The sequence below is a fragment of the Neomonachus schauinslandi genome, chromosome 15, assembly GCF_002201575.2.
Source record: "Neomonachus schauinslandi chromosome 15, ASM220157v2, whole genome shotgun sequence".
Classification (NCBI taxonomy): domain Eukaryota; kingdom Metazoa; phylum Chordata; class Mammalia; order Carnivora; family Phocidae; genus Neomonachus; species Neomonachus schauinslandi.
Window position 1 is genome coordinate 43,064,802 of NC_058417.1, and position 27,081 is coordinate 43,091,882.

Below are 27,081 nucleotides of genomic sequence, written 5' to 3' on the forward strand. Positions count from 1 at the left end.
CTGGTGCCTTGGACCAGGGCAGTGGCTCTGAGGATGGAGGGGAAGGCAGCTCGGACGTGAGGGGGACTTTGGAGGTGGAACAGGCAAGCCCCTCCCAGAAGGAGGCCCTTCTGTCTCCGCAGCACTGGGTCTTGTCAATTTCACCTCCAAAGTGATGTTCACGTCGGAGCTGACTTCCCCTCCATCCTCAGAGCCACTGCCCTGGTCCAAGGCACCAGCTCTCTGACCCTGGTTTCCCATCCAACCCTTCTGTGGCTCCTGATTGCCTCCATGGTCAAGTCCACACTCCTGAGTGGGGCCGGCCAGGCTCTCTATGGCTCCAGCCCTGCCTCTCCGCATGAGCTCACTCCACTCTTGTCTCCCAGGGTGACTTGACATGACCCCAAGAAAGACTTTAGTGTCTGGGCACGAGCTGCTGATTAGCCCACCCTGCCTTAAGTGGAAGCTGAGACTCCAGGATTCTAGCCCCAGCTCTACCTGGAACTGGCTAAGGAACCCTCTGCACTGCCTTCTCCAGGCCTCAGTTTCTCCACCTGCAGGATGGGTGGGAGGTTTAGGTGAGGTGCTCTCTCTGCTCCCAGGAGAGGGGCTGGGGGTGATGGTCCTTGGACGTGGAGCCAGGGCTGCAAGACTCTCTCCTCACAAGTGCCCCCAGTGCCAGAAAGTGAGGGACACACCCGTGTGTAATCAGTACTGCCTGGGAACCCAGAATTGTACCTAATCATTAGGCACTAATTAATTCATTTACTGATGAGACACTGCCAGGACTTCCAGGCCTTCTCCTTAATGCCCTCCCTCCTGCTGCATCTGATCTTCAAAGGGATGGGAGCTTTTCCAAAAATATCCATTTTCCCGAGACTCTCTGGGAGGACTGCTCAGCTCAGCAATTAAAGACAAGGAGGTCGCATCCTCTCTGGCAACGACTTGCGGCTAGGGGAGCTGTTTCTCTTTCCAGATCACCTCCTCCCTTTCCAACAAAACCTGCTCCCTCTGGATGACCTGGCCCAGGAGGGGCTCCATGCTCCCGCCCCACATGTGGGGTGTGAAAGGGGAGCTTGAACCAAGGGGCATCTCTTGCAGTCCCTACCAGTACCCACTTTGACAGGGATACGTAACATGTCCTGAATCTTATAGAAGGTTATACAAGTAACAGTTCAGAGACAATAATAATGAAAATAATAGTGCACGCCACGCGCCAGGTACAGCTCCAAGCGCTCTGCATGTGCGAACTAAGAATGCCCACCCAGCCACTGAGGCAGGAGTCATTGCGAAGCTTATTCCTATGCAGCACATAAGGAAGCTGAGAGGTGTGTGACTTGCCCACGGTCACACAGTTAGGAAGGAGTGGCATCAGGATTTGAACCTGGGCCACCTGGGTTGAGAGCCATGCTCTTCACTCTACTTCATGCTCCCTCTCCTAAAGCAAAACCACCCCCTTATTCCAGCCCCCCTCCCCATGCCTCTTCCAACTAGATCTCTGCCCAGAGTCCCTTTCCTTGCAGACATTCCAGAGTGGCCTCTGGTCCCAGGCACGTTCCCTCCACGGCAGACACACTGGATTCCCCTGGCTCCTTGCCTCCTCCCAGACCTTCCTGAAATCCCAGTCACTGAGACCTCAGCCCTCTGGTAGCTTATCCCTCATTTAGCAATTAGGAGAGAATCAGCAGCTCCTTCACCAACTCTGCCCAAGGGCTCAACTTTACTGGGAAGGGAAGCTGAGCTGAGCTTTAAAAATGCATTTAGCCTCATTTTCCCACTGGCACGCTGCAGCCTGAGCAGCCTCTCAGCAGGGTGGCCAGGGAGTGCGTTAGAGAGGCCGCGGCCCTGTGGTCCTCGGGGCCAGACCGTGGCTCCCTCTTTCCCGGAGGCAGCAACATCTCCCCCCACCAGCCACCACCCCATCATCTCCCTCTTGTCCTGCTGCTGCCAGCAGAGAGGCAGGTCCAGGCTGGACACCCCCCACCCTTGGGGAAGCAGTTGGCCAAGCCCTTCCCCTTACAAATGACAAGAGGGGTCTAAGCGTCTCGGGAGGCTGGCTGGCTGAGGTCACTCTCGCAGCCCAGCAGCACTGAGCAGGACCTAGGGCGTCCCACTCTGTCTCCCACACAGTGCTCTGTCCCTGCCGGGCTCCGGGCTCAGGGACTGGGACTCAGGCAGCTTCCCCAGCCATCCCTGAGCTCTGCTGGGATGGGGATGTGGCATGAGGGTCAGTGTGAGCCATGGAAAGGCCTGCAGCAGGGGATTGGCTCAAGATTCAGTTGCTCTCCTAGCCAGTGCTGCCTGGACTCAGGGCCAGAATTCACTCTAGGAAACATATTTAAAGTCACCAATGCCCGAGTGAGGTGAGGCAGGGTGACCTCCACCGGCAAAGGAGAAAAGACTCAAGATTTGGATCTCCTTTGGTCCCTTCCTTCCTGGATTTTAGGGCCCTGGTGCCTGCCGGGGGTATGGGCAGGAGGGAGGGTGAGAGGGACCCTTTGTGCAGCTCCACCCACCCCAGAGCCATGGAGCCAGGCCTCATCTCAGATGGCAGGGCTCCTCCCCATCTCCTTAGAAGGCGACAAGTTCCGGGCCGCAGTCCAGTCTGGTGGCTGTGCGGGCCCCCACGCCTCCCTGGGGCGCCCTCCTGTCTTTTCCCCCAAATGCCATGTGCCAGGCTGGTTGTAGTGGATCCCATGAGACCCACGCCCTGTGACATCCCCCAGTCCACTTTTGCCACCTGTCGTTTCCTGTCCTAAGAGACCTCCACCATGGATGTGTCCAACACATGACCCCCCAACATAAATCCTGCTGTTAGAGAAATGCCACCACGAGGACCTTCCCCAACCCCTGCCCTGTGGGCCCCACCCCATGTGAAACACTGCCACATGGACCCCCCCATGGGAAACCTCACTGCAGATAGTCATTCCAATGTGCCACATCAGCTGTCACCACGTACCCTTCCACCATAGCATGCCCAGCCTCGTGAGGGAGAATCAACTCATCAGCTCTCACCATCCCTTTTGCTACCATGTGAGATGCCAAAATGGGACATTTCTCCAAAGGGCACCCACCACATAATCTGCCGCCACATAAGGTCTTGCAAGGAAGCAGCCCCAGCAGGCTGGTCAAGTCTGCCCGGGGGCCCACCGCATGGACACGATCATGGCAGCCTGAGTGGGCAGCCCTATTGGGGCCAGCAGGCAGAAAGAGGCAAGAAGATGGGGGTAGTAGGGAAGCCCCTCTCCTCAGCTTCAACTCCAGAGTCCCCCAGCAAGCAGGCCTCTGTGTTGGCCCAGATGGATGGATAGATGGATGGACTGATGGACAGATGGATGCCTGGGTTGCTCTTTGGGAGAGGAGCCCATGGTTCACTCTGACTCTCTCTCCTTCTTCCAGACAACGGCTACAGGGAGTGCCTGGCCAATGGCAGCTGGGCCGCCCGCGTGAACTACTCCGAGTGCCAGGAGATCCTCAGTGGGGAGGTGAGGCTGCCAGTGTGGACGGTGGGTGAGGCCCCAGCTCAGGTCTGGGTCTGCTGTGCGGGTGCCCAGCATCATGGCTGTGAGCAGCCATCCCCAAGGGAGGCTGAGCCAAGAGGGCGGCAGCTGGCTCTGACACAGATGAGTTGCGTCCTTGCTCCTTCCCCTTCCACCCATCACCCACCTGCGCGGCACATCCAGGTCCCGCCAGGGGGCGCTGTGTCAGAACCAAAGATGGGGGCGGGCGGCCGGGCGGGGGGTGGGGGGGAGCAGCGCCGTTGGGAAAAGCCCTTGGAGAGGCTTTGAAATATTTAAATGTTTTTGACAAGATGGTGCTTACACATAATACAAAATTCAAAAGGTACAAATGGGAACACAGAGAAGTCTCCTTCCCGCCCTGTCCCGGCCACTGGGTTCCCTCCCCAGAGGCAAGGCCAGTTTCTTAGGTGTTCTTCCAGAGACATTGTCTGCGTATGTGAGTAATTACATACAGAGATACTCTTTTTTGCTTTAATCCAAATGTTGCATGTTCTCCACACTGTCTGACACCTTGATTTTTGCATACGACCCAACGTCTTGGAGACTGTTCCCTATCGGTACATAAAGAGCCTCTTCATTCTTTTTTACATTTGCGTAATACCACATTGTGCAAAATGTGCCGTCGTTTATTTAACCAATCTTTATCCTCAGTCTGGTTATTACTAACAGCGCCGCAATGAATAATCTCTTCAGGGTGGCATTTGGCAGAGGCACGGGTGTATCTGGTGTTGCTGCTGCCTCCATCCTCCGTGCCCCCTCCCCTCCATCTCCACGCACCCTTTCAGTAGGTGCTGAGGAAGGAGAGGGTCATGGAGCTGGAAAAATGAGTGAGCAGAAAGCAAAGGACAGACGGGAGGACACCCCAGGCTGTGTGAGGGCTCCAGGCATCTGGGCAATGGAGGAAGGGGGCGGATCCACACGGTCCTGAGAATTCCAGCGCTTAAAAGATCTAAATTGGAAGGGACCTTGGAGACCCTCCATCCTCGCTTAATCTGCCTGGTAATAAGAGCCACACAGAGCACTTGTTCAAATATAGGCCCCAGGGCTTCGTCCAACACCCGATAAATCAAAATCTCCAAGGAGGACGTACAGAGTCCCAGGGGACCTTCTGATGGGGGTGGGGGCAGTGAATAACTCTGATTTAGTGCAACCCATTCACCTTGCAGGTGTGGAGACTGAGGCCCAGAAAGGGGGAGTGGCTCACGCAAGGTTACACAGCCAGAGAGAGTCAGAGCCTAGAACCTGGGCTTTGGAGTGGAGGCTTGGTTCTGCCCCCCACCAGGTGCTCAGTGGGAAGTGAGGTTGGTGGAGGAAGAACGGCTTTCCCCACCTTGCACCCACCCGGCCCTGGGTGCTTTGGTGACCCCCTTCCCCAGGCTGCCTGGCTTCTTGTCACTGAGCCACTGGGACTCTGCTGTCTCCTTCCTGAAGCTGCAGACATAGGGCACAGTTTAGCTTAGAAGAATGGCACGTTCTCTGGTGGGGCTGCTTTGGCAGGGTGAGTTACTAGGGATGCCTGAGAGAGGTTTGCTGGTATCTCCACTCACAGGCCAGTCTCGTGGTCCCCTACAGGCCATGGTGGGTTGGCCCGGCCCCCCTGACCTGAGCAGGGTGCTAAGCACCCACATAGTGAGCCAGCCTGGGAAGTCCTGGGGTTGCAGATGAGGGCACCCCCACCCCTGGGGGGTACTGAGGGAGGAAAGTGGGGTCAAGAAACATAATTGGGCCGGAAGATCTGGGGCGGGGTTGGGCAAGAAGACCACTCAGCCTGATGGGGAGCTCCTTACCTGGCACCCAGGAGACGAGGCAGAAAGCGAGGTCAGTGCTGTGGACAACTCAGACCACAGCTCACACCCATGGGGAGAAGGTATGGGGGAGGCACGGTCAAGGCAAGAAGTCTTCAGCCCTCCACTGCACCCCACCTTGTCCTGCTGGGTGTGCAGAGCCTGAGGCAATGATGTATCTCCAACTGCAGGTCAGGCCAGCCTCCTGGCTTAAAACAAATTGCCCTCCCCCGACCCCCGAGGAGGAGGCATCTGTCGCCTTCTTGAAAAGGAGAAAAGCTGGAGGGCCACAGCTGCTCCCTGCCTTCCCCCTGCATGGAGCCCCCTGAATGTCAGAGGAAGTTCACGGTTCACCCAAATCCCTCCTGCTCTAATTGAAGCCCCATCCTTCTAGTTGGCTGATGGGGGACACCACCCTGTAGCTCCCACCCCTTTTGCCATGACAGGGATCTCTCCCTCTCTCTACCAGTGGGGTTAGGGGGAGAAGGAGGATTGGGGAACACCAGCTTCTCATCAGTCCCCTCTTTGGCAGGATAACAGGAACAGCATGGGCTTAGGAGGCGGCTGGTTTGCAGTTTGGATTCTGGTTCCAGCACATGTTCTGTGTGACCCTGGGTGGGCAACTTAGCCTCACCAAGGCCCAGCTTCCTCGTCTGTAAAAGGGCCCAGAGAGAGAGGGTCACGTCCGCTTGTGTCTTGGTCTGTGGAGGGCGCTCCATCCATGCGCCATCCCTCTGCCTCTCCTCTCACCCAGGGGTCAGGGGAGGTTGTAGGGTACACCTGGGGGGTGGGGGGTTGTTGATGAGGAGACCAGGTAACACGGGCACCCCCTTCCTCTGCTTACCGACTCGGTGGGGGCTGCCACCCACCCCTTTCCCGGGCAGCCCCTGCCAGCCCAGCTGCCTGGCACTCTGGGTAATCAATTAATTTAATTACTGAAAATGCCATTCCCTTCTGCCAGCCTCTAGCCTGTAGCCAGACCCCTCCCCACTCTCAAGATTCCCCATCCACTCCTGAGCTATCAAGAAGAGGAAGAGAAGTCTCCAATTAACGGAGCAGCTGATTTCTCAGCTCTGGGGCCTGGGCTAAGCCCTAATTAAGCACCAGTGCCCCAGGGGATTGCAGATAATGGATTTGAAGAAGGGCTGCCCCATGAAATGGGACTCGTGAGGGCGCCCAGAGGCCAGGCCAGGGAGGAGACTGCCTACGGCCGCCACCACCAGGGTACAAGCCCCCAGCTGGGAAGCTTGACTTGTTGATGGCCCAACCCTGGGAATGGCACTGACCCCCCACCCCCTGCACTGGCCCCCACTCTCCATATCAGCACCCCCCAGACACAGTTTCCCTTCCCTGCAGTGACATCCACCCCGCCCCCACAGCCCAGACTCACCCCCACCTCCCGTGACACTTATACATGCTCTGCTTCCCTCACCCACACCTGCTGATCTGGGGAGTCCGGGCACTTCCTGGGAGGGCACACCTTGATGCCACATGAAAGGGGTTCTGGGGGTGTAGGCTTGTGAGCTGGGGTTCACTGCTCACAGCAGTGTTGGTTGGACCAGAACTTCTGAAACGCTTAAGAATCATTGGGGCTTCTGGCTAAAATGAAGGTTCAGACTCAATGGGTCTGGGGCAGGGCTTCAGATTCTTGCAAACTCCCGGGTGATGCTGGTGTCACTGGTCTGGGGACCACACCTGGAGGAGTAAGGGGCTGGAGTGCCCACGGGTGGGGTGAGGGAACGAGAGAGAGAGAGAGAGAGAGAGAGAGAGAGAGAGAGAGGGAGAGAGGGAGAGAGGGAGAGCGCCACAGAGTGGGACAGGCAGAGGTGGGAGAGAGACCGGGGCGGGAGCAGGGGGAAGGCCGTAGCGAGCACTCAGAGTCATCCTGCAAAGGCATTGGGATAGGTTGGACGCGGCCACCACTTGGGACAAGGTGTGTCTTGCAGAGTCTGGTTGAAGCTGGCCGGGCACTAATTCCTTACTGGGTCCTGGTCACTGAGAGTATGGCGGAGTGGCTCCACCCAGAGCCACCTTGTGACCCCTTCCTCACGGTACCAGCCGGTCTCCACGCTGAACAGGGACAGTGCTGGTCAGGTTCTCAGGGACTGGCTGTGTCCATGTGTCCTTCAGCTGTCCCGGCTGCTTCTGCAGTTAACGGTGGCCGTCTCGCAGGCCGTCAGAAGGGTCTCTTGGAGTGTCGCTGGGTGGCTCCTAAGATATTGCGGGCTCTTCGTCTCAGGCTATTGCTGACCGTCTCCAAGATGCCGGGCTCTCTCTTGAGCGTGGCTGGCCATCTCCTGCGGTGGCCCCGCCGCGTCCTGGGCAGTCTCCCCCGGCTCTTGGCACTGTAACCCCGCGGGCTGCTGGGCTACCATCTCTCAGACCGCACCAGGCTGGTGTGGCAGACGAGGGGCTGGGCTCGGCCGGGGCCTTCCACCTGGAGGAGTCACACTGAGGCAGCCCCCTGAATGGGTCGGCCCAGTTCTCCCCTTTTGGCCTCGGTGGAGAAAACCCCTCATTCGCCCCCATGCTCCCTGCAGAAGCCCCCCGAGGATCCTGGGCACTGCTTGTCTCTCAGAAATGCACCACGGCTGGGGGGGGGGGCATGGGAGGAGGGGGTCCAGGAGCTGGCCAGGCAGCTTGGGCCGATTATGCAGCCTCTTCAACTGGAAAAAACAGACAGAAGGACAGTCTCTGAGGGCCGTCGTGAGAAAGAAAAGCAATGGCCTCTGTAAAGCCCCTGGCACAGTGCCCAGCATAGAGTAGGTGCTGAATAAATCCCACTCATCCCACCTCAACCTACAACCCAGGCTCGGGCTGCAGTGGGGGTCGGGGGGGGAGGCTGATGGCATGTGGTGGTGAAGGGGTTCCCTGCACATCCTGCTTGCTCACCTGCGCCTGTGAACGGAGCTGGGGCATCATGCTGTTCCAACCCACAGGCATTGTTATTACCCCAGGGGCTTCGCAGCATGGATTTGCAGAAAATGTAATGAAAGGAAATTAAGTACCAGCTCCAGACAGACTGGATGTGTGCATATCTTCTGGAGTCTTTGGATTTGGCATCTATTGCCAGGCACTCAGAGACCATTCCCCATCTGCATGGTGGCGATAGATACCCTCTGCTCTTCTTCCCCTCCCCTCTCCCCCCGCTCCCCTCCACCATGGCTTCTCTGTCTGCCTCTCTCTCTCTCTCTCTCTCTGTTTTCTGCCTCCATTGACACCTCAGTGGGTCTCAACCCTTCGGAGCCTGAGTTGCTAATGTGATTTCCTGCCACGTTCCTGAAAGCCTCTGCCAGGAAAATCAGTCCCTTAGAGGTTCTTCAGTGAGGACGTGCCTTCAGAAGGGGTGTGGTGGGCTCTGGGAAGAGCAGGGGGAGGGAGGGCTTGGCCTCTCCTCGGATGCCCGCTCGGCGTCCTGCTGCAGAGGTACATCCTTCGAGCTTGGGTGAGTGAGTTTGGGCCTCAGTTTCCGCATCTGGAAGAAGAGTGGAGCTGGACTCGATCCTTAGGACCAGTTCTGACGTCCAAGGATTCTGGAATCCCAATAGGAATTTCTATGGAGAGCCAGGCGCTCTTCAGTGTCCCTGAAAGGTTGAACAAGGCCTTTGTGAACTTACCCTTTTCTCACCACTGGCCAGTGTCCTCATGGCCTGGCCCACTCCAGAACCCTGAAAGGATAAGGGGAGGAGGTGCTAACAGGGCCCCTCCCCCACTTTGCAAAGCCAGCCGCTTTCAACAACCATTTCCCCTTCCTTCACACAGTTATGGAGCTCCACTGTGTGCCCGGTTCTGGCTCCGTGGGCCCTGCCCTCTCGGGACCTGTCTGCCTAGAGCTGGGCACTGGGGACCACCGGTCCCCCATCATGGGGTGGGGGACACAGTTGTAGCCTCAGCACCTCGCCAGTCTGTCATGCTGGTTAAGAGGTGGTTCGAGGCTGAGGGACCTTGGATGGCCCCCTGGTGTTTGGGCAGAAGGGAAAGGTGAGTGTGAGAGCCGTGTACATGGAGTGGGCACCCCTGTGTGATGCAGAGCCCCGAGGTAGCCGGTATTTGTCCAACAGGACGGAGCAGTGGTCAGGGCGTGGGATTCAGAGACAGACAGACAGACAGACAATAGCCTCAAATTGGACGGCACAGCTCCAGGGCCACGCACGACACACGCCGGGGCTCGGGCAGGGGAGTAACTACTGTTATTACCAACTCCGTCTCGGCCACCGAGGGGGCTGTCCTCACATGTCCAGTGGGTGCAGGGGTGCCGCTGTGTGGGAGTCTCACCTCTGTCCCTCTCCCCTACCTCAGAAGAAGAGCAAGGTACACTACCATGTCGCTGTCATCATCAACTACCTGGGCCACTGCATCTCCCTGGTGGCCCTCCTGGTGGCCTTTGTCCTCTTTCTGCGGCTCAGGTGAGAAAGGCTGTGTAGGCCCGGGACTTGAGCAGGGTAGAGAAGGGAGATGCAGGAGGCAGCTCTGGGTGAGGGGTCGCTGGCGGGGGGGGGCCCCTGCCCCCTCACCTCAGTGGGAGGGGGTGACAGATAGACGAGTCCCAGGTCCCTTGGAACCTCTGGTAGGGCCATTGCTGCCCCCCAGCCCAGTCACTGCTAGGGGGACGGGGGATGGCTGAAGCCCAGGCTCGCCTTGTGCCACCCCCACCCATGCCGGGATGCACCCATCTGGGAGGCCGGGAAGGTGGAGCCCTTTGGGTTCGAACCTGCGTGGGCCCAGCACTATTGCAAGCCAGCAGTGCCAGGAAGAGGGGTAGGGGTAGGAGCTGAGCGTCAGGCCTGCACGCGGGGAGCTACAGGGAGACGAGGGGTGCCATGGGAGGAGGGACATCCCCAGTAAGCAAGAAGCCCCTGGTCCCTGGAGCATCGACTGTGTGGCAGGCTCTGCCACCAGAGCTTAGGTCTGGGTGGGTCTCCGGGAGGAAGGGCCCCGTGGGGCATCAGGAGAGTTCTGCTGCCACCTCCCGGTGTGACTTAGCCAGTGAGCCCTGCCCTCAGTTTCCCCATCAACCCATCTGGGCTGGAGGGATGCTGGCGGCCCGTCCCTCAGCTCCTCTTCCCTTCCCTTGCTTCCATCACCCACCCTCCCCTGCTGCCCCCCAGGAGCATCCGGTGCCTAAGAAACATCATCCACTGGAACCTTATCTCGGCCTTCATCCTGCGCAATGCCACGTGGTTTGTGGTCCAGCTCACCATGAGCCCCGAAGTCCACCAGAGCAACGTGGTATGTCCTGGAGGGGCAGCCCCAGGGTCAGAGGAAGGGTCTGGATGGGATGGCCCTGGTGGAAAATGGGCCAGGCACAGGCCTTGAGGCCCAATAAAACAGGAATGGTTCCCTGGTGGGGGCAGAGCACATCCTACTGAGGCCCCAGACCCAGGGTGGGGTGCTGCTGCTGCCACGCCCCCTCCCCCCTTCTAAGTGTCATCTCTGCTGGGGGGGTGGTGGTAGGGCTGGTGCAGGTTGGTGACGGCCGCCTACAACTACTTCCACGTGACCAACTTCTTCTGGATGTTCGGGGAGGGCTGCTACCTGCACACGGCCATTGTGCTCACCTACTCCACGGACCGGCTGCGCAAGTGGATGTTCATCTGCATCGGCTGGGGTGAGTGCGCTGGCCCCTGCCCCAGCCAGGCTGTCCCCTCCGCACCCACACTCTGGCCAGCTGGCAAGGGGGCCTGCGAGCTCAGGGCCAGGTCCGGGGGTGGGGTGAGCACCACAGCCCTCTGCTCCTACTTGCGGGTGGGGTGCAGCAAGTTGGATGCGAGAGTATGAGCTCTACCCAGGGGAACCCGTGCCCACCTCGAGGCTCTGGGTCGCACGAGGCTCCTCCAGACCTTGCATCCCCCAGACCCCACTGATGAGCCCTGTGACAGCCGGTCTCTCCCCAGGTGTGCCTTTCCCCATCATCGTGGCCTGGGCCATCGGAAAGCTGTACTATGACAATGAGAAGTAAGTCCCCTCCTCCCCTGAGCCCCGAGGTCCAGGCTCCCAGCCCAGCTCCGCCTGACGTTCCCCAAGGACCTTAGGCCAAATCACCTTCCCTGGAGGGCCACGGTTTCTTTATCCATATAGGGGAGGGTGCTGGGGGCTGGACTCGATCTGAGGGTCCCCAGCAGTGCTCTACTCGAGGTGGGGCTGGCTAGACAGGTGGATCCAGGCTCCTTTATCTGTCTTGGGATTTCATGAACAGCATAAGCGTTACTGACAATGTCTGGAGACAGACGGCCCAGGTTCTGAACCATGGACCCATCATTAAGTAGTTCTATGACCTCGGGCTAGTTACTATGGTGTGCCTCAGTTTCCTCATCTGTAAAATGGGCATCCCAGTAAAACTGCCTCCCACAAAGGGTTTTTGTGGGGATGACAGGAGTTCATATAGTAGTAAGCCTTTAAAAGAGTGTCTGGCACATAGTAAAGGCCATATAAATGTTTTCTATGAATATTAAGATTTGTTTTACAAAAGGTACTATGGATTTAATAGAAATGAATCCTGATGATCTCATAGAGTCCTTCCAGCTCTGAAGTCCTGAAGTGACTTTGGTCTTGGGTATTCCCAATTGCTCCTGAAAATTAGATTTCTACTGTAGTGGGTCTTAGCCTTGGCTCACATTAGAATCACCCAGGAAGCTTTAGAAAACACCAAAGCCCAAGCTTGACCTTCAAAGAGAGGGACGTAATTGGTCTGGAGTGTGCCCCGGGCACCGTGATTTTTAGCTGCTAAGACTGAGAATCACTGAGAGAAAGGCAGAAAATGTGGATACAGACAGCCGGGGAGGTGCCAAAGCATTTTCAGGAACCCGCTGTCTAAGTGGGGTTCCAAGTGGCCTCCGTCACAATGACAATTCCTCCCCACCCCCATAGAGGGGAGGGGGCCGCCACAACCTCACTGGGCTCGACAAGGAGCCTGGAAAATGATATTCATATTTGCCTGGCTGATCCTTCCTGACTCTGGCCTGGCTGGCTTGCTCTGCATTGGCACAGCCGACGGGGTAGGGGAGGGCGGCCAGCTGCCAGAAACCACTGGGGGCTTGGGAGTCATGCCCGGGATGTTGCGTCCTGGCACAGGAGCATCGTAAACCCTGGGCAATGGTGCCTGTCCTGCAGGTGTGCAAGTGAGTACAGGGGAGGACAGGAAGAGCAGGTTTCAAAAAGCTGCCCAGTGTGTCTCGGAGGGTAAAGGGCGCCTATCTTAAGTCTGTCTGAGCGGCTCTGGAGCCCCATCTAGTGGTAAGGTCGTGACACTGCAGCATAAGGGATCCAGGTGTGAGACACCAGAAAGAACTTGTAGACCCCGGGGTTAAGGACTCCACCTGGGGTCTAGCTCGTATTTGGCCTACATGGTGTTTTTTGAAACCTGCAATCCATTTCAAACCTTTAAAAAGTCAAGAGGTTTCACATAAAAATCTCAGTTTCTAAGCACTGTGGGTCTGCATCCCCTGGGGGCCATTTCTCTGCACAAGGACATGGGACTTTCCATGTGCCCCATCCCAACCCACGCCCCAGATCCCCCAAGAGATTGCTGGAGGGAAACTCAAGAAAATGAAAAGCAGTTCTGGCTCTCAAACAGGTGAAACTTGTGGAATCTCGGCCTGGGGGTCATTCGGGGTGCAAATAAGGGATTCAGAGATCGCTGGCTGCCGGGGGCCCACTGCGTGACGGGCACCAGGCACCAGGATGGGGCTCGTGCCAGAGCCCCAGTGGGGCCCCAGGAGAGCAGTGGTGTGCTGAGCCCTGGCCTGTTCCACTCAGGGGTTGTTTCCACAACCCCCCCCCCCCCGCCACATTGCCTGCTTCCAGCTTTACATCTCCTAATACAGGGTGCTGTCTGTCCATTCTGCAGATGAATAACTGAGGCATTGTGGTGGGATCTTGATCTTCTGCCGGGGTTGGAATTGAGACACCCAGCTCCTGGCTTCTGGCCCCAGTCCTGCCCTGGCCAAGCACTGCCCTTCCCCATGCTGCTGAACTGGACCCAGGTGACCTCCCCACTTACTTCCCCTCTGTGGCTTTCTAGGTGCTGGTTTGGCAAAAGGCCTGGGGTATATACTGACTACATCTACCAGGGCCCCATGATCTTGGTCCTGCTGGTAAGAACCTGGGTGGAGGGGGGCGGGCAGCAGAGGGGGACAGTCAGTGTCTCCTGTGGACCGACAGGGTCCCTATGCAGACCGAGGCCCTGCCCTGTCCACCCCGCCTGCCTCCAGCATCTTGTCCACACACACACGCCCACACCATCCCACTGTGTGCTCTAATTACAGATCAATTTTATCTTCCTTTTCAACATCGTCCGCATTCTCATGACCAAACTCCGGGCGTCCACCACATCTGAGACCATTCAGTACAGGTAACCCGGCCCGCCTCCCTCCCCCAACCACGGGGGCTCCAGAGATCCCAACCTCGGACACAGGTCCGACAGCCCCTCCTGAAAACCCCAGCTCCCCATCTCAGACATTCTGGGGACCTGGTACCCCTCCCCCCAGGCCCGGCCCTCTTCCCCCCTCCTGGGGTGGGCCGTGACTCTGGGCCTCCCCACCCCGCCCCACCTCAGGAAGGCTGTGAAGGCCACTCTGGTGCTGCTTCCCCTCCTGGGCATCACGTACATGCTGTTCTTCGTGAACCCTGGGGAGGACGAGGTCTCCCGGGTCATCTTCATCTACTTCAACTCCTTCCTGGAATCCTTCCAGGTACCGCCGCCCACCCCTCACTCTGGCCCTGGCTGTCCCCCATCCCCCCTTGGGTGGGATTCTTCCAGGCAGGGGCCCGGAGGGGCAGGAGGCTGTGGAGAGGAAGGGGGTGGCCCGGAGGCTAGGTAGGGCCACAGCTGCCCCTGTCCCTTGACCCACCTTCTCTGTCCACCCCAGGGCTTCTTCGTGTCTGTATTCTACTGTTTCCTCAACAGTGAGGTAAGGACGCCGGGGCCCCAGAGCCCAGCATGGTGGGGGGGCCTCCTGGGACCTGCGATTGTCTGTAGCCTCCTCCTGCCCTCCACACGCCAGTTCTCTCCTCCCTGCCCCCAAGTCTCTAATGGGGATGCTGCTGGGAGCCCCAGGAAGGTCCCTGCCATCCACCCACATGTTCCTATAGTGGCAAGCCCACTCCTTTGCTCTCATGGACAGTTGGCATGGGGGAGGGAGGGGGTCAGAAGCCTGGGCTTCAGTCTCATCAGTGAGTCTATGAAAAGGCCTGTTGAAACCAGGAAGGGCTGAGCCCTTGGGCAGGGCATGCATTTGTGCTGACGGTAGGAATTCTTCATGGCAAAGGCGGTTGATGCCTTTGCCTTTGTGTGGATGGGGAGAAAGCACCCCTTCTCAGAACACTTGAGAAAAATCATCCTAACAAATATGCAAATAAACAACGTTGACGATGTGAATGTCACCGCCTGCTGCTCGGCGCCCTGTGCATCTCACACCTGCGCACTGCTCGCCTGCGCACTGCACACCCGTGCATCTCACACCTGCTCACTGCTCACCCGCGCACTGCACACCTGCGCACTGCACACCCGTGCATCTCACATCTGCACACTGCTCACCTGTGCACTGCACACCTGCGCACTGCTCACCTGCACGCTGCACACCTGTGCATCTCACATCTGCACACTGCACACCTGTGCGCTGCACACCTGTGCACTGCTCACCTGTGCACTGCACACCTGTGCATCTCACATCTGCACACTGCACACCTGTACACTGCTCACCTGTGCACTGCACACCTGCGCACTGCTCACAAGTACAGCTGCTTGCGGTGGCCCCCGGGCTCAGACATCATGCTCTGCTCCGTGCCCGCAGGTCCGCTCGGCCATCCGGAAGAGGTGGCACCGATGGCAGGACAAGCACTCGATCCGTGCCCGCGTGGCCCGCGCCATGTCCATCCCCACCTCCCCGACCCGGGTCAGCTTCCACAGCATCAAGCAATCCACGGCGGTCTGAGCTGGCGGGCCAGCGACTGGAAGATGGGCTCCAGGCTTGGCCAGCTGCCCTGTCTGTGGAGGGGAGCAGCCCCTTCCCACACTCTGTATCCCCAGAAGCTGCTGGCACTGACAGCCTGGGCACCCACCCCACACCCGACCCCCGGCTGAGCAGGAGTTCGAGGCCTGTGAGAGTAGCCACAATCTGGGCCACGGGATGAACGGGAAATAATCTCTAGGATTGGTCTGGGTCCAGGGCCTCTGGCTTCCCCCGTGCCCCAGTCTTCCCTGGAGATGGAATGAGAATGGAGTGGAAATGGCCAGCTGGAAATCCAAAGCAGCACATGGGTCCCTCCGAGAGGTGTCTTCTCCCAGAGCACAAGACGGCCAGCCCACCGGGGACCTGGGGCCTGTTCTCAGCCCCCGGGGGGTGCCAATCGCTGTCCTAGGGGCATCATGGGAAACTCTGGTGTCAGCATCACCGTGATGATGCCTCCGGGTGTTGGCAACTCTTTCCAGTACCAGTGGGAGCCAAGGCCAGGTTGCTAGAAGCCCCAGGCAAGGTCATTAGAAATCAGGTGACATCATCATATCATAGGACACACCACAAGAAATCCTCCCAAGCCACCGTGATTTCATCTGTGGCACTGCCGTCAGAAACGCCCTGTCTTGCTGCCTTGCACCCTTGGACCTTTACTCCCCTGCAGGCCACTCAGGCTCCCCCTCCTTAACCACCCACAATATCACACCCTGCTTTCTGTCACCTCCTGTCCCTGATGTCTCCCCCGGTGTGGGAAGATGGGGGTTGGAGGGAGACGGAGTGTCCTGTGAGCAAGAACCAGGGTGTGCCCCAGACAAAGCCAGTCTCCCTTTCAGGGGGCAGAGAATACTCAGGGCCCCCCTGCCTGCTGGCTTCAGTGGTCTGGCCTCCGGGGCAGCCTCTCTGCTGGTCGCAGGGAGTTTGTGGTCCCCTGGATGGCCTCTGGGGCAGCATGATTAGCTAATCGAAGGTAGGAGAAGGGGCAGGGCACTTGGCCCCTCTCTGCCTGAGTGTCCTGGAGCAGGACAGCTGGCTCTTAGGGCAACCAGCCAGCCCCGCCGGACCCTCTCGTGGCCGGAGGTACTGGGCCAGTGGAGCCGGGCTTTCGGAGATAAGGGTGTCAGCTCTGGGGGGGAGGCTGCTGTAAATAACCAGCATCCGTGAAGGCCTGGACTGTGCGGGGCTGGGTGGGGAGCACACAGAGAAATGGAGGCCGCTTTTCAGTCTTTGGGGCCTACGTGTGGCTGGGAAACCTGACACCACCCACACCCATCCAGATGGGGTGCGAGGTGAGCAACTGGGGGCATGGGTCTGCGGACCCAGCTGACAAAGACGGCTCTTAAAGAAGGGGGGAGTCGTGGGGAGAGAAGGGCCACGTGTGAACAGTGCTGGCCAAGGACACTGTGGATGGAGCGGGGGCTATGGGGACAGCTTGAGCCAAGGTGTGGCAATGGGACCGGACAGGAATGTGTCCCAGCCCCAAGGGAGGGGCCGAACTGGGAGCAGGAGGTAGAGTTAGGGAGGCCTTGACACTGTCTCGGCTTGAGATCCCCAGAAACAGACCCAGAGACAAGGTTTCCAGAACCAATTCAGGGAAAGGGAGCACAGGAAGCGGGTGGGGGCACGAGGCCAGGAGAGGGAGGCAGCGGAGTGGAGGATGCCCACCCCACAGCCACTGCGGGAGACAGCCGGAGCATAATCCCACTGCAGAGGCTTGGGGAGTTGGAGTGGGGCACACCCAGCCTTCAGCCCACCCCAGGGGACATAAGGGAGGAAGACTGCTCCCGGGTGCACTTCCCCCAGCCACACGGGCCACAAGACCAGGAGAGAAGGCCTGGGCGCTGCAGCATGCTGTGGAAGGCAGCCCGCACCAGCTCCCGGGGCAGGAGAGAGGGTGGGACACAGAAACTCCGCCCTGGCACCCAGGGACAGGGCAGCCTGGCTCTCACTCCTGGGTCTCGGACCAGGGACGCAGGGAGGGGACCAGAGGCACCAGGACAGAGATAGGCTGACAGCCTCCGGAACAAGTGGGGGGTGAGGGAGAAGTCCCAGAGGGGGACGTGTCAAACCAGAGGGACCAAAAGTGCCCAGGATCGAGACATCTTTCCCAACTCTGCCTTTCACCCAGCGAAGAAGTGAGAAAGCGAAGCTTCTCCTGCACAAGCTGGGCTGTCGGGGCGGGGGCTCCCCAAGGATGGAAGAGCCTGGGAGGAGCGGGGGACATTGGAAAGAGGTTGCATGGCGAAGAGGTCCTGGGGGGCCGAGCTGGGGCACCGCCCCCTTTCCTGCTGGTGCCTCCTGGGCCCCCTCCAGGCACCTGCTGTGCAATCAGCCCTGCCAGGCTCAGCACAAGGGGCAGAGAGGAGCAGCACCCCCAAGACGAGTCCCAGCAGCCAGCTGCGAAGCCACCAGCTCTGGAGGGCCATCAGAGGCCACCTCCAAGGCGAGGCTGACAGTCATCAGAGAAGCTGCTCGGGGGCCCCGGGCAGGCACGAGCTGGTCCCAGTGAGCCTCAGGATGCCTCCCATTCAGAGACTGAAGGGAGGAGGGGCTGCTTCAGGAACATCCAGGTCCCAAAGAACTGTATCTCCTCTGCCACAGGCAGGAGCCCAGAGTTTCACCCTTCCGCAGCCCATGGCTCAGGGACCAGGGTGAAGATGGGCCCCCAGATGCAGTTTCTGAGGGTCACTGTGCCCTGAGGTTCAGTTTATGGACTGGGTGGGAAGAAGTCCTTTGGGAGTGAGTGGGGGTGTGATGATCAGATGGATACACGCGTCACTACACTGGGGGAGAGGCCCGGCAGCTGCAGGGTGTGTGTGGGGGGGTCACTGCAGGACCAGCCCCTCCCTCAAGCCTGGGAGAGCTCTTCTCCACGTCGCACCCAGAGGCTGTGGTCTCTGGAGTATCCCACCCGAGCCCATTTCTCCCTGGGACCCTCCTTCGTGGGCACAGATGGAGGAAAAACCGCCCTGTGGGGTTTTGGTTTTCTAGTTCAGGCCCCTCCATCTCTGAGTGTGACAACATGGCCCCTACCCTGGGGGTTTCTCCTCCAGGCCTCCTCAGTCCTACTGCCGCTACTGGGTCAGATGCCCTGGGATAGGACTGGGGAGGGAGTCAGATGCGGGAAAAACACGTGCTAGGGAGGGAGGGAGGTTTTAGAATCCAGATAATAATACCTTAACTGTGGGCTTTGTAAACTGCTTTGCAATCAGCAAAATCCTTTTTAGCATTTATTATCTAATCCTCAAGTAACTCATGGAGGCAGGAACCATCCCATTTTACAGCCAAAGAAACTGAGGCCTGGTGATCCCTCTGAGATCAAAGGCTCAGGGCTCTTTCCACCCCCTCAGTGGGCTGCAGGCACTGGGCTTGGGTTTCAGGAGGCCAGGACAGATAGAGCAGCTCTGGGGGGAGGGGGCAGCAGGAGGCCTCAGCCAGGCCTTGTCTGGTTGGGGACAAGTCCCAGGTGAAGATGGGACCAGCCCAAAGATGGCAAGGCCAGTGTCCAGTTGCTGAGCTCAGCTGGGGGAAGCAGTGAGGATTCTGTACGTCCATCCTGATTCCTAGTACACACTCCCCTCCTTCCCAACATCCTCCACCCCTCCACTCCTTAAAATGATACTTAACTGCAAACAGTGCAGTCCAGGCCACCAGAAGCTTCTGTGGGTCTCCCTGCACCCACCCAGGCTCTGCTCAGCCCAGGCAGGGGGGTCATCAGCCCCCAGCTCAAGGGTCTCTCAGGATCATCTCATAGAGCCCCCTGACTTCAAACTCGACTGCCCACCCTCAGTCCAAAGAGAAACGGGAGCTGGTCTCTGCATTTCAACACCAGCAATACTATCATTGATTGAGTGCTTACTAGGTGCCAGGCACAGCCAAGCCCCTCACCTGCTCTTCATACCACCCTGTGAGGCAGGGGCTGTTATCCCCACTTAACAGATGGGGAAAGGGAGGCACAGAGAGGGTACAAGGCCTGCCCCAGGGCACCCAGCAGCGGCATGGCTGGATGCGAGCCCAGGCTGGCCTCACTCAGCCTCTACCGTGTTTAACCCTATGCAGCAGGAGTTCTGCCCCATAGTTCCCTCCAATAATACCCTCCCTACATATTTTCCTCGGTTTCCCTAGTGTGTGGACCAACAGCGTGCAGACACAAAGGTGGATGTAGAAGTTGGCCCCTACAAAACGTGGGTGCTAGGGAGCCCACTCCTGAGCCCGGCCCAGCCTCCGAGTGCCCCAGCCCTGTGGCTGTCTCATGCCAGAGCACTGCCTGCTATCCCTACCTTGTACAGCCCGCCAACCTCTGCAGATCCAGCTGGTCAGGCTCGGGCTCAAGACAGGCCTGCACCATGTATATTTTTCAAAGCTCTACGTGTGTTGGAAACGTCAATGAGATCATTGTTTGGAGATAACTCCAGAGACCACCTTCGGCCACCAGACTGCCACCCACTCCCAGTGCCCCTCCGAGGGGTCCTGGACGGATGCCTGCTGCCCAGCCTCATTGCCCACTGGGCCAAGGCAGGTGGGGGCAGAAGCAGGGGTGGGGGCCGTGTGCTCAGCGTACCAAGAGGAGACTGGGAGAGTGGAGCGGGCGCCCAGCTAGGGCAGGGGATGACGTGGAGGTAGACTCGCCTTCATTACTGCGGTAGTTGGGGAGGAAGCAGATGGGGATCCAGTCCCTTCTCAGTGTCTGTACCATCTCTAGAACATGCATCTAGGACAGCGCTAGGCCAGGAAGTGAGGGCAGTGAGTGGGCCAGGTAAGCTGGGCGCCTTCCCCACCCTTCCTGAGCAGCCGCACTGGGCTAAGGCCTGCTCTGCGAAGTCAGCTGTCCTTGCTGCCCTGAGTGGATAAAGATAAATGCTCCAGGTGTTCCCTAGGTCCCCAAACAAAAGGCAGAGACATCGCCCCTGGCCAGCATCAGCCACTTGAGTGACCGCGCCTTCCAGGGCATTGTGCGGGGCGCCCCCTGCAAACAGCCAGAGAGAGGAGGAGCTCCAGGGCCGTGGGGTGGGGGGGTTGGGAGGATCTGGAGAAACAGCAATTGGATAGACACCCAAAAGCCTTCAGTGAGCCAGGTCCCAGGAAGAGCCTCAGAGGGAGTGAGCCTAAAGAGAATTCTTTGAGCCAGGACACCAGAAACCCAAAGGTAGATCAGGGAGGAAGGGCGGGAGCAGGCTCTTTTGGGGGAGCCTGTGTTTCTGAACCCCAAATAGGGGCATAGAGTGGTCTAGTTCCAGAACTTTTTCATCACCCTAATGGAAACCCCATTCCCATTAAGCCGTCACTCCCCATCCCACCTTCCTAGCCTCCAGCCACCAGGAACCTGCTTTCTGTCTCTGTAGCTTTCCCTAATCTGGATATTTCATAAAAGTAGAACCATACAATATCTGTCCTTTTGTGTCTGGTTTCTTTCACTTAGCACAATGTTTTCAAGATTCATCCACATCATAGCAGGTGTCAGAACTTCGTTCCTTCTTATGGCTGAATGACATTTTGTCGTATAGAGCCCACACTATCCATTCATCTGCTGAAGGCACTTGGGTTCTTTCCGCCTAGTCCATGTTATTGTGAAAAGTGCTGCTATGAATATTCACATACAAGTTTTTTTTTTTTTTTTTGAACACCTGTTTTCAATCCTTTTGTCATGTACTCCGGGGATGGAATTGCTGGGTCATACGTTTCACTTACGGAGGACCCACCAAATGGCTTTCTATGGGCGGCCGCACCATTTCACATGCCCACCAGCAACGTAGGAGAGTTCCAATTTCTCCACATTTTCACCAGAACTTGTTACTACTGGTGTTTTCAACCACAGCCACCTCAGTGGGTGTGCTGGTCGGTTTTTAAGAGATCCAAGACTCCCTGTGTTGGGAGAGTGGGGGCCTGGAGCGAGGGTCTAAGCTGAACATCAGCGGGGGTCCAGACAGAATTTTCTTTTTTTTTTTTTTTAAGATTTTATTTATTTATTTGACAGAGACAGAGACAGCCAGAGCAGGAACACAAGCAGGGGGAGTGGGAGAGGGAGAAGCAGGCTTCCCGCTGAGCCAGGAGCCCGATGTGGGACTCAATCCCAGGACCCTGGGATCATGACCTGAGCCGCAGGCAGTCGCTTAACCAACTGAGCCACCCAGGCGCCCAGACAGAATTTTCTTATCACAGCACTCAGGAAGGGGCTGGCCAGCTGCCCTGCTGTGCCCGGATCTAGGTGCCGGAATGCAGAGAGGTCTTGTTTCCATGGGAGCCCACGGAAGGAGCGGTGGGCAGCCTTCCCCAGTCCCCAGGCCCTGCCACATGTCCCCGCATCAGCTGAGGGTACGCTCACCAGTCTGCTGGCTCTGTTCCCTAACGTATTTTTGACAGTTACCTTGTCATTGCAATTACTGTTTGTAATTGAATTAAATGTTATAGCCATGGATGAAACAGAATTGCACAAACAAGGAGAAATGTTGTCTCTTTCGAAAGCTCAGTTGAAAGACACAATCTGAGTCACACAAACAATTAGCTGTCAACTCAGGTGGGGGTGAGACAAATGGAAATACCTGGGTGGGAGGAGATTGGCAGAGTCCACGTGGTTCTAGTTGCCAACCACTTTGCAAGGTCCTTGAAGCTGGCCCTCTCCCCGCCCCCGCAAAGAACCCAAAGCTTGGTGTTACGGATGGTGTCTCATCAGTGTGGATTTTACAAGGAAGGCCACTCGGAACTCCAGGGGATGGACCCGTAATCAAAGCAGATGCCTTAAGGAGATCAGTGACTGGATGCTCTGTGAAAGTGAAAATAAAATGTGTTTTCTAAGTTGAATTGTGTTCCTAAAAATATGTTGGAATTCTAAACTCCAGGACTGTAAATGTGACCTTATTGGAAATGAGGTCTTTGCAGATGTAATCATGTTAAGATGAAGTCACCGGATGGGCCCCAATGCAGTACGAGGGAGAAGGCCCCGTGACAGCAGAGGCAGAGATGTGAGGGATGTGGCCGCAGCTAAGGGACACCAAGGATTGCCAGCCACCACCCAAATGAGGAAGGGGTGAGGAAGGACATGGGGAAGGGTCCTACCCAGAGTCTTGGAGGGAGCAGGGCCCTGCCAACACCTTGATTCTGGACTTTGTCTCAGTCAGCATGGGCTGTATAACAAATAGACCAGGGGCTTAAACAACAAGTACAATTTCACACAGTTCTGAGAGGTTGGGAAGTGTGAGATCAAGGTGCCAGCTGAGTGCATTCCTCATGAGAGCTCTCTCCCTGGTTTGCAGACAGCCGCCATCGGGCTGGATCCTCATGAGTTGGAGAGGGAGATCATCTCTCCTGTGTCTCTTATAAGGAAACCAATCCCATTCCTGAGGGCTCCACCCTCATGACACTATTATCTTCCAAAGTTCTCACCTCTAAATACCAAAGGTAAAGTATGGGGGTGAATTTTTAATGAGTCCCATCTTCAAGCGATTTTTTTCAAAACACCCATCTGCTAGCCAGTCCCAGTCATCTGGGACAAGCGGGCCGGCCACCGTCCCCTGAGCACAATGTGAGAGCATGGCAGCGTTAGCCATAAGATCTTCCGCCCAACAGCCTGGGTTTCCATCTCGTCTCTACCAGTCACGTGTCACCTTGGAAAAGTCTCTTCACTGCCCGGGGCCTCAGTCCCTCCTACTGAAAAGCAGGGTCATTCATGCACACATCCCACACGTATTTTCTGAGTATCATTTGCTATTCCAGAATCTGAGAGCAGCAGAGAGAAGAACAAGGTCTCTGTCCTCATGGAACTCGACCAGGGAGACACAGAAAATAAACCGGGAAACACATAAGCAAAGACCTGAATTGTGATCATGAATGCTAAGAAGGGGGCCTGTTTGCTCCTGGCCACGGTGGTGGAGAGAACATTGGGGTGCAGGCCTGAAGGATGAGAATAAGCAGCGGGCGAGGCCTCCAGGCAGGGGGCAGAGCTGCACGGCCAAGAGGCCTTCTGCAGTCAAAGAGCCGGGCAGCTCCCTGGACAGGTCGAGGCCTAAGGGAGGGGTCAGTGTGGGAGCTAGATCCGAGGCCTATGGGGTGGGCTTCTCTGAGCTCAGGTTTACTCACCCATGAAGTGGGGGTGTTCAGGTAAGGTAAAGCTGCTATAACAAAGAGACCCACAATGAGCCGAGGGCTTAAGGAAGATAATGTGTCCAAGAGTCCATGGTGAGCATCCCATACCACTGCTCTGTGCAGATATCCAGGGTCCCGTTTCCTTTCCTTTCTCTCTTTCCATCCCTTAGGACTATGTCCTCCTCACCATAGTCAATGGCCTTCCCATGACTGATTTGTGAGAAGGGAAGAGACAAACGAGGAGCCTCATGATCTCTGTCCAGGCTCCTGAGGGGCTCACATCGTTTCTGCTCAATTCCATTGGCAAGGACTTGACCATATGGCCTTTCCTAACTCCAAGGGAAGCTAGAAATGAAATTCTGGTCACGTGTCACTTGGAGCATGGATTTTGGAGGACGCCAGGCAGCCTCAGACCAGCTGGATATAGTAATACCTCCCTGAAAGGATGTGATGCGTACAGATTAAGTATGTGGCACTTAGTAAGTGCTCAATAAAAGTTTGCAAGGTCACTGAGGCCAGGGCTCCCAGGGGCCTCAGAAACCCTCTGGTCTAGGGGTGCCTGGGTGGCTCAGTTGGTTAAGCGATTGCCTTCGGCTCAGGTCATGATCCTGGAGTCCCAGGATCGAGTCCCACATCAGGCTCCCTGCTCAGCAGGGAGTCTGCTTCTCCCTCTGACCCTCCCCCCTCATGTGCTCTCTCTCATTCTCTCTCTCAAATAAATAAATAAAATCTTAAAAAAAAAAAAAAAAGAAACCCTCTGGTCCAGTGTTCTCATTTCTTGGCGGCTGAAGAAACAGAGGTGCAGAAAGGAGAAGCATCTGCCCAGTTACCCAGTCCGTAAGGGTCAAAGTTGGTCCAGAATTCATGTCTGGGATCCTCAACCCCATCCTCTCATGTCTTATTTCAAAGTACCTGATCCAGGCCCACCAGGAGCTGAGCAGAGAGGGGGGACCCAAGGGACCTCTCTACCAGAGGCAGGGCTGGGGGACGGGCACCGAGGAAGGACCCTGTGCTCCCAAGCAGTGCCCCTGGGCCCTGGCTGTGCCGCTTTGTGACTCGGTAGGTGTGGCTCCAGTTTCCCAGACAGGAGGCCAGGCTGCTCTGTGACAGAGGGGCCACACCCAGCCCCTGGGTGCAGCTACCACGTTGGGACGCAGCGGTAGGCGGCTGAGGAGGATGGCGTTCCTGGGCTGCTTCCTCCTCCTCCTCGCCAGCGCCACGGCCCGGGCGGAGTACGGCGTGGTCCACGTGGTGTCAGAGAATTGGAGCAAGGACTACTGCGTCCTGTTCAGCTCCGACTATGTCACCCTCCCGCGGGACCTGCACCACGCCCCACTCCTGCCCCTGCACGATGGCACCATGGCACCCTGGTGCCCGGGCCGGGACTCCTCCCACCGGGCCCAGCCCGGCTCCCCCAGCCAGCGGCCCCTCCGCCACACCACCGCCATGGTTATGAGGGGCAACTGCAGCTCCTACGCTAAGGGCTGGCTGGCTCAGGGCCAAGGCGCCCACGGGCTGCTCATCGTGAGCCGGGTCAGCGGCCAACAGTGTGCAGACACAACCCTGGCATCCCAGGACCCCCACCAGCCCCTGCCGGGCCTCACCATCCCCGTGGCCGTGCTCCGCCACGCCGACATGCTTGACATGCTCAGCCACACCCACGGCAGCGCCGTGGTCCGCGTGGCCCTGTATGCGCCCCCCGAGCCCATCCTCGACTACAACGTGGTGGTCATCTTCATCCTGGCTGTGGGCACCGTGGCTGCCGGCGGCTACTGGGCGGGCCTGACTGAGGCGGACCAGCTGCAGCGGTGCCAGGCCCGAGGAGGAGGGGGGCCCGGCGGGCACGATCAGCAGGGAGCGGCGGCGGCGGCGGCCGCGGGGGGACAGGAGGGAGAAGACGAGGACGTGCCAGTGGACTTCACGCCGGCCATGACGGGGGCCGTGGCCACCGTGTCCTGCTCCATCATGCTGTTGCTCTACTTCTTCTATGACCGCTTCGTCTATGTCATGATCGCCATCTTCGGCCTGGGCGCGGGCACCGGCCTCTACACCTGCCTGGCCCAGCTGGTGCGACACCTTCCCCTGCAGCGATCCCAGCAGCCCGTGGCCAGCCAGCGGGCCCATCTGCAGCTGCCCCTGCTGCTACTGGCCGGCCTGTGCGCCGCGGTGACCGCCCTCTGGGTTGCCCACCGCAATGAGGACCGCTGGGCCTGGCTCCTGCAGGACACGCTCGGTGTGGCCTACTGCCTTTTCGTCCTGCGGCGGGTACGGCTGCCCACACTCAAGAACTGTGCCTCTTTCCTGCTGGCCCTGCTGGCCTTCGATGTCTTCTTTGTCTTTGTCACGCTGCTCCTCACCAGGACTGGGGAGAGCATCATGGTGGAAGTGGCCTCGGGCCCCACGGATTCCTTGAGCCACGAGAGGCTACCCATGGTGCTCAGAGTGCCTCGGCTGAGCTTCTCGGCCTTGACGTTGTGCGACCAGCCCTTTTCCATCCTGGGCTTCGGCGACATCGTGGTCCCTGGCTTCCTGGTGGCCTACTGTCACCGCTTTGATGTGCAAATCCACTCACGCCAGGTCTACTTCATGGCCTGCACCGTGGCCTACGCCGTGGGCCTGCTGGTCACCTTTGTCGCCATGGTCCTCATGCAGATGGGCCAGCCCGCCCTGCTGTACCTGGTGTCCAGCACCCTGCTCACCAGCCTGGCCGTGGCTGCCTGCCGCCAAGAGCTCACCCTCTTCTGGACCGGCCAAGGCAGAGCCGAGACACCTGCCCAGCCCGTGGCGGGGCTCCGTGGCGCGCCTTCACTTGGCTCGGAGAAGCAGCAGGAGGATACAGCAGACGTCCACCCAGCCAGCAAGTTTGAGGGCGCCACCAGCCACCCAGCAGGGGACTTGGACAGCAACCTGGAGGAGGACATGGCCGAGACTGCCACCGTATCTGAGGATGAAGCCGCTGGTCCGGATGGCCACAGGGACAGCTCCGAGGGCTGGAGCGATGCCAACCTGGACCCTGATGAACTGTTTCCTGCCTCCTCTGGGGCCTCGGAGGAGCCGACGCCACAGACGCCGACCGCCATGCTGAGACCGATGAGGTTGCTGATGCCACCGCCCTCGGAGCTGGGCCACGCTCAGGCCCAGCCCCAGGCCCACGGCGCTGGCCTGCCCTGGACGGGGCTCCACAAGAGGAAGGGCTTGAAGGTAACGAAGAGCATGTCGACCCAGGCTCCCTTGTGAACGGGAACCCTGAGACGCGTGCCTCTGGGAGGGCTGGCAGGGTACGTCAGCGCAGCTGCACGTGGCCAGAAAGAAATGGGGGCATTAAAGATATTCCATATCTACCCCGCAGAGCTCCGTTGTCTGTTGTGACTGGAAGAAAGCAGCGACCACAGAATAACTCCATGCGGGGCCCAGAAGGTTCTGAGGCTGGGTGCCAGCCCCCGGTTGTGCAGAGTGGTTAACAGGCCCAGAGAGGGCACGTGACTTGCACGAAGTTACTCAGCAAGGTCAGGAATTGCTCCCAGGGCTTACTGGACAGCCACTTGCCCTCTCCCCACCTGCCCACCCCCACGCCAGGGCCCCAACTCCTCGGCCTAACTGACAGGCCCCATCCCTGGGGTCCCAGCCCCACCTCATGCTCAGGTCCAGCAGAACCATTACTGTTCCTTGATCACACCACGTCCTCCCCCTCCCCTCTCTCTCTTTGCACATGCTATTCCCTCTGGCTGGGATGTCCTTCTCGTCCCAGACAGAAATACCCTAACCCAG

General features: G+C 58.2%; 2 protein-coding genes across 2 annotated transcripts in view; both read left to right on the top strand.

Annotated features, from left to right (window-relative positions):
* Nucleotides 1-15,222, top strand: part of CRHR1 (corticotropin releasing hormone receptor 1) — a 28,252-nt gene extending 13,030 nt beyond the window's left edge. The window contains exons 4-13 of the mRNA XM_021678368.1: nt 3,379-3,464; nt 9,584-9,690; nt 10,393-10,513; nt 10,739-10,892; nt 11,179-11,239; nt 13,305-13,377; nt 13,549-13,634; nt 13,839-13,974; nt 14,152-14,193; nt 15,076-15,222. Coding sequence (XP_021534043.1) covers nt 3,379-3,464; nt 9,584-9,690; nt 10,393-10,513; nt 10,739-10,892; nt 11,179-11,239; nt 13,305-13,377; nt 13,549-13,634; nt 13,839-13,974; nt 14,152-14,193; nt 15,076-15,216 — 1,007 coding nt within the window. The 3' untranslated portion in view covers nt 15,217-15,222. The remainder of the gene's footprint in view (nt 1-3,378; nt 3,465-9,583; nt 9,691-10,392; nt 10,514-10,738; nt 10,893-11,178; nt 11,240-13,304; nt 13,378-13,548; nt 13,635-13,838; nt 13,975-14,151; nt 14,194-15,075) is intronic.
* Nucleotides 15,223-24,489: 9,267 nt separating this feature from the next.
* Nucleotides 24,490-26,550, top strand: SPPL2C (signal peptide peptidase like 2C). The gene has a single exon (XM_021678369.1). It carries the CDS (start codon nt 24,490-24,492, stop codon nt 26,548-26,550), a length of 2,061 nt encoding a protein of 686 aa, XP_021534044.1.
* Nucleotides 26,551-27,081: the final 531 nt, after the last annotated feature.

Excerpts from the sequence above, each read along its gene's own strand:
- SPPL2C (XM_021678369.1), top strand. The coding sequence starts at position 24,490 with ATGGCGTTCCTGGGCTGCTTCCTCCTCCTCCTCGCCAGCGCCACGGCC.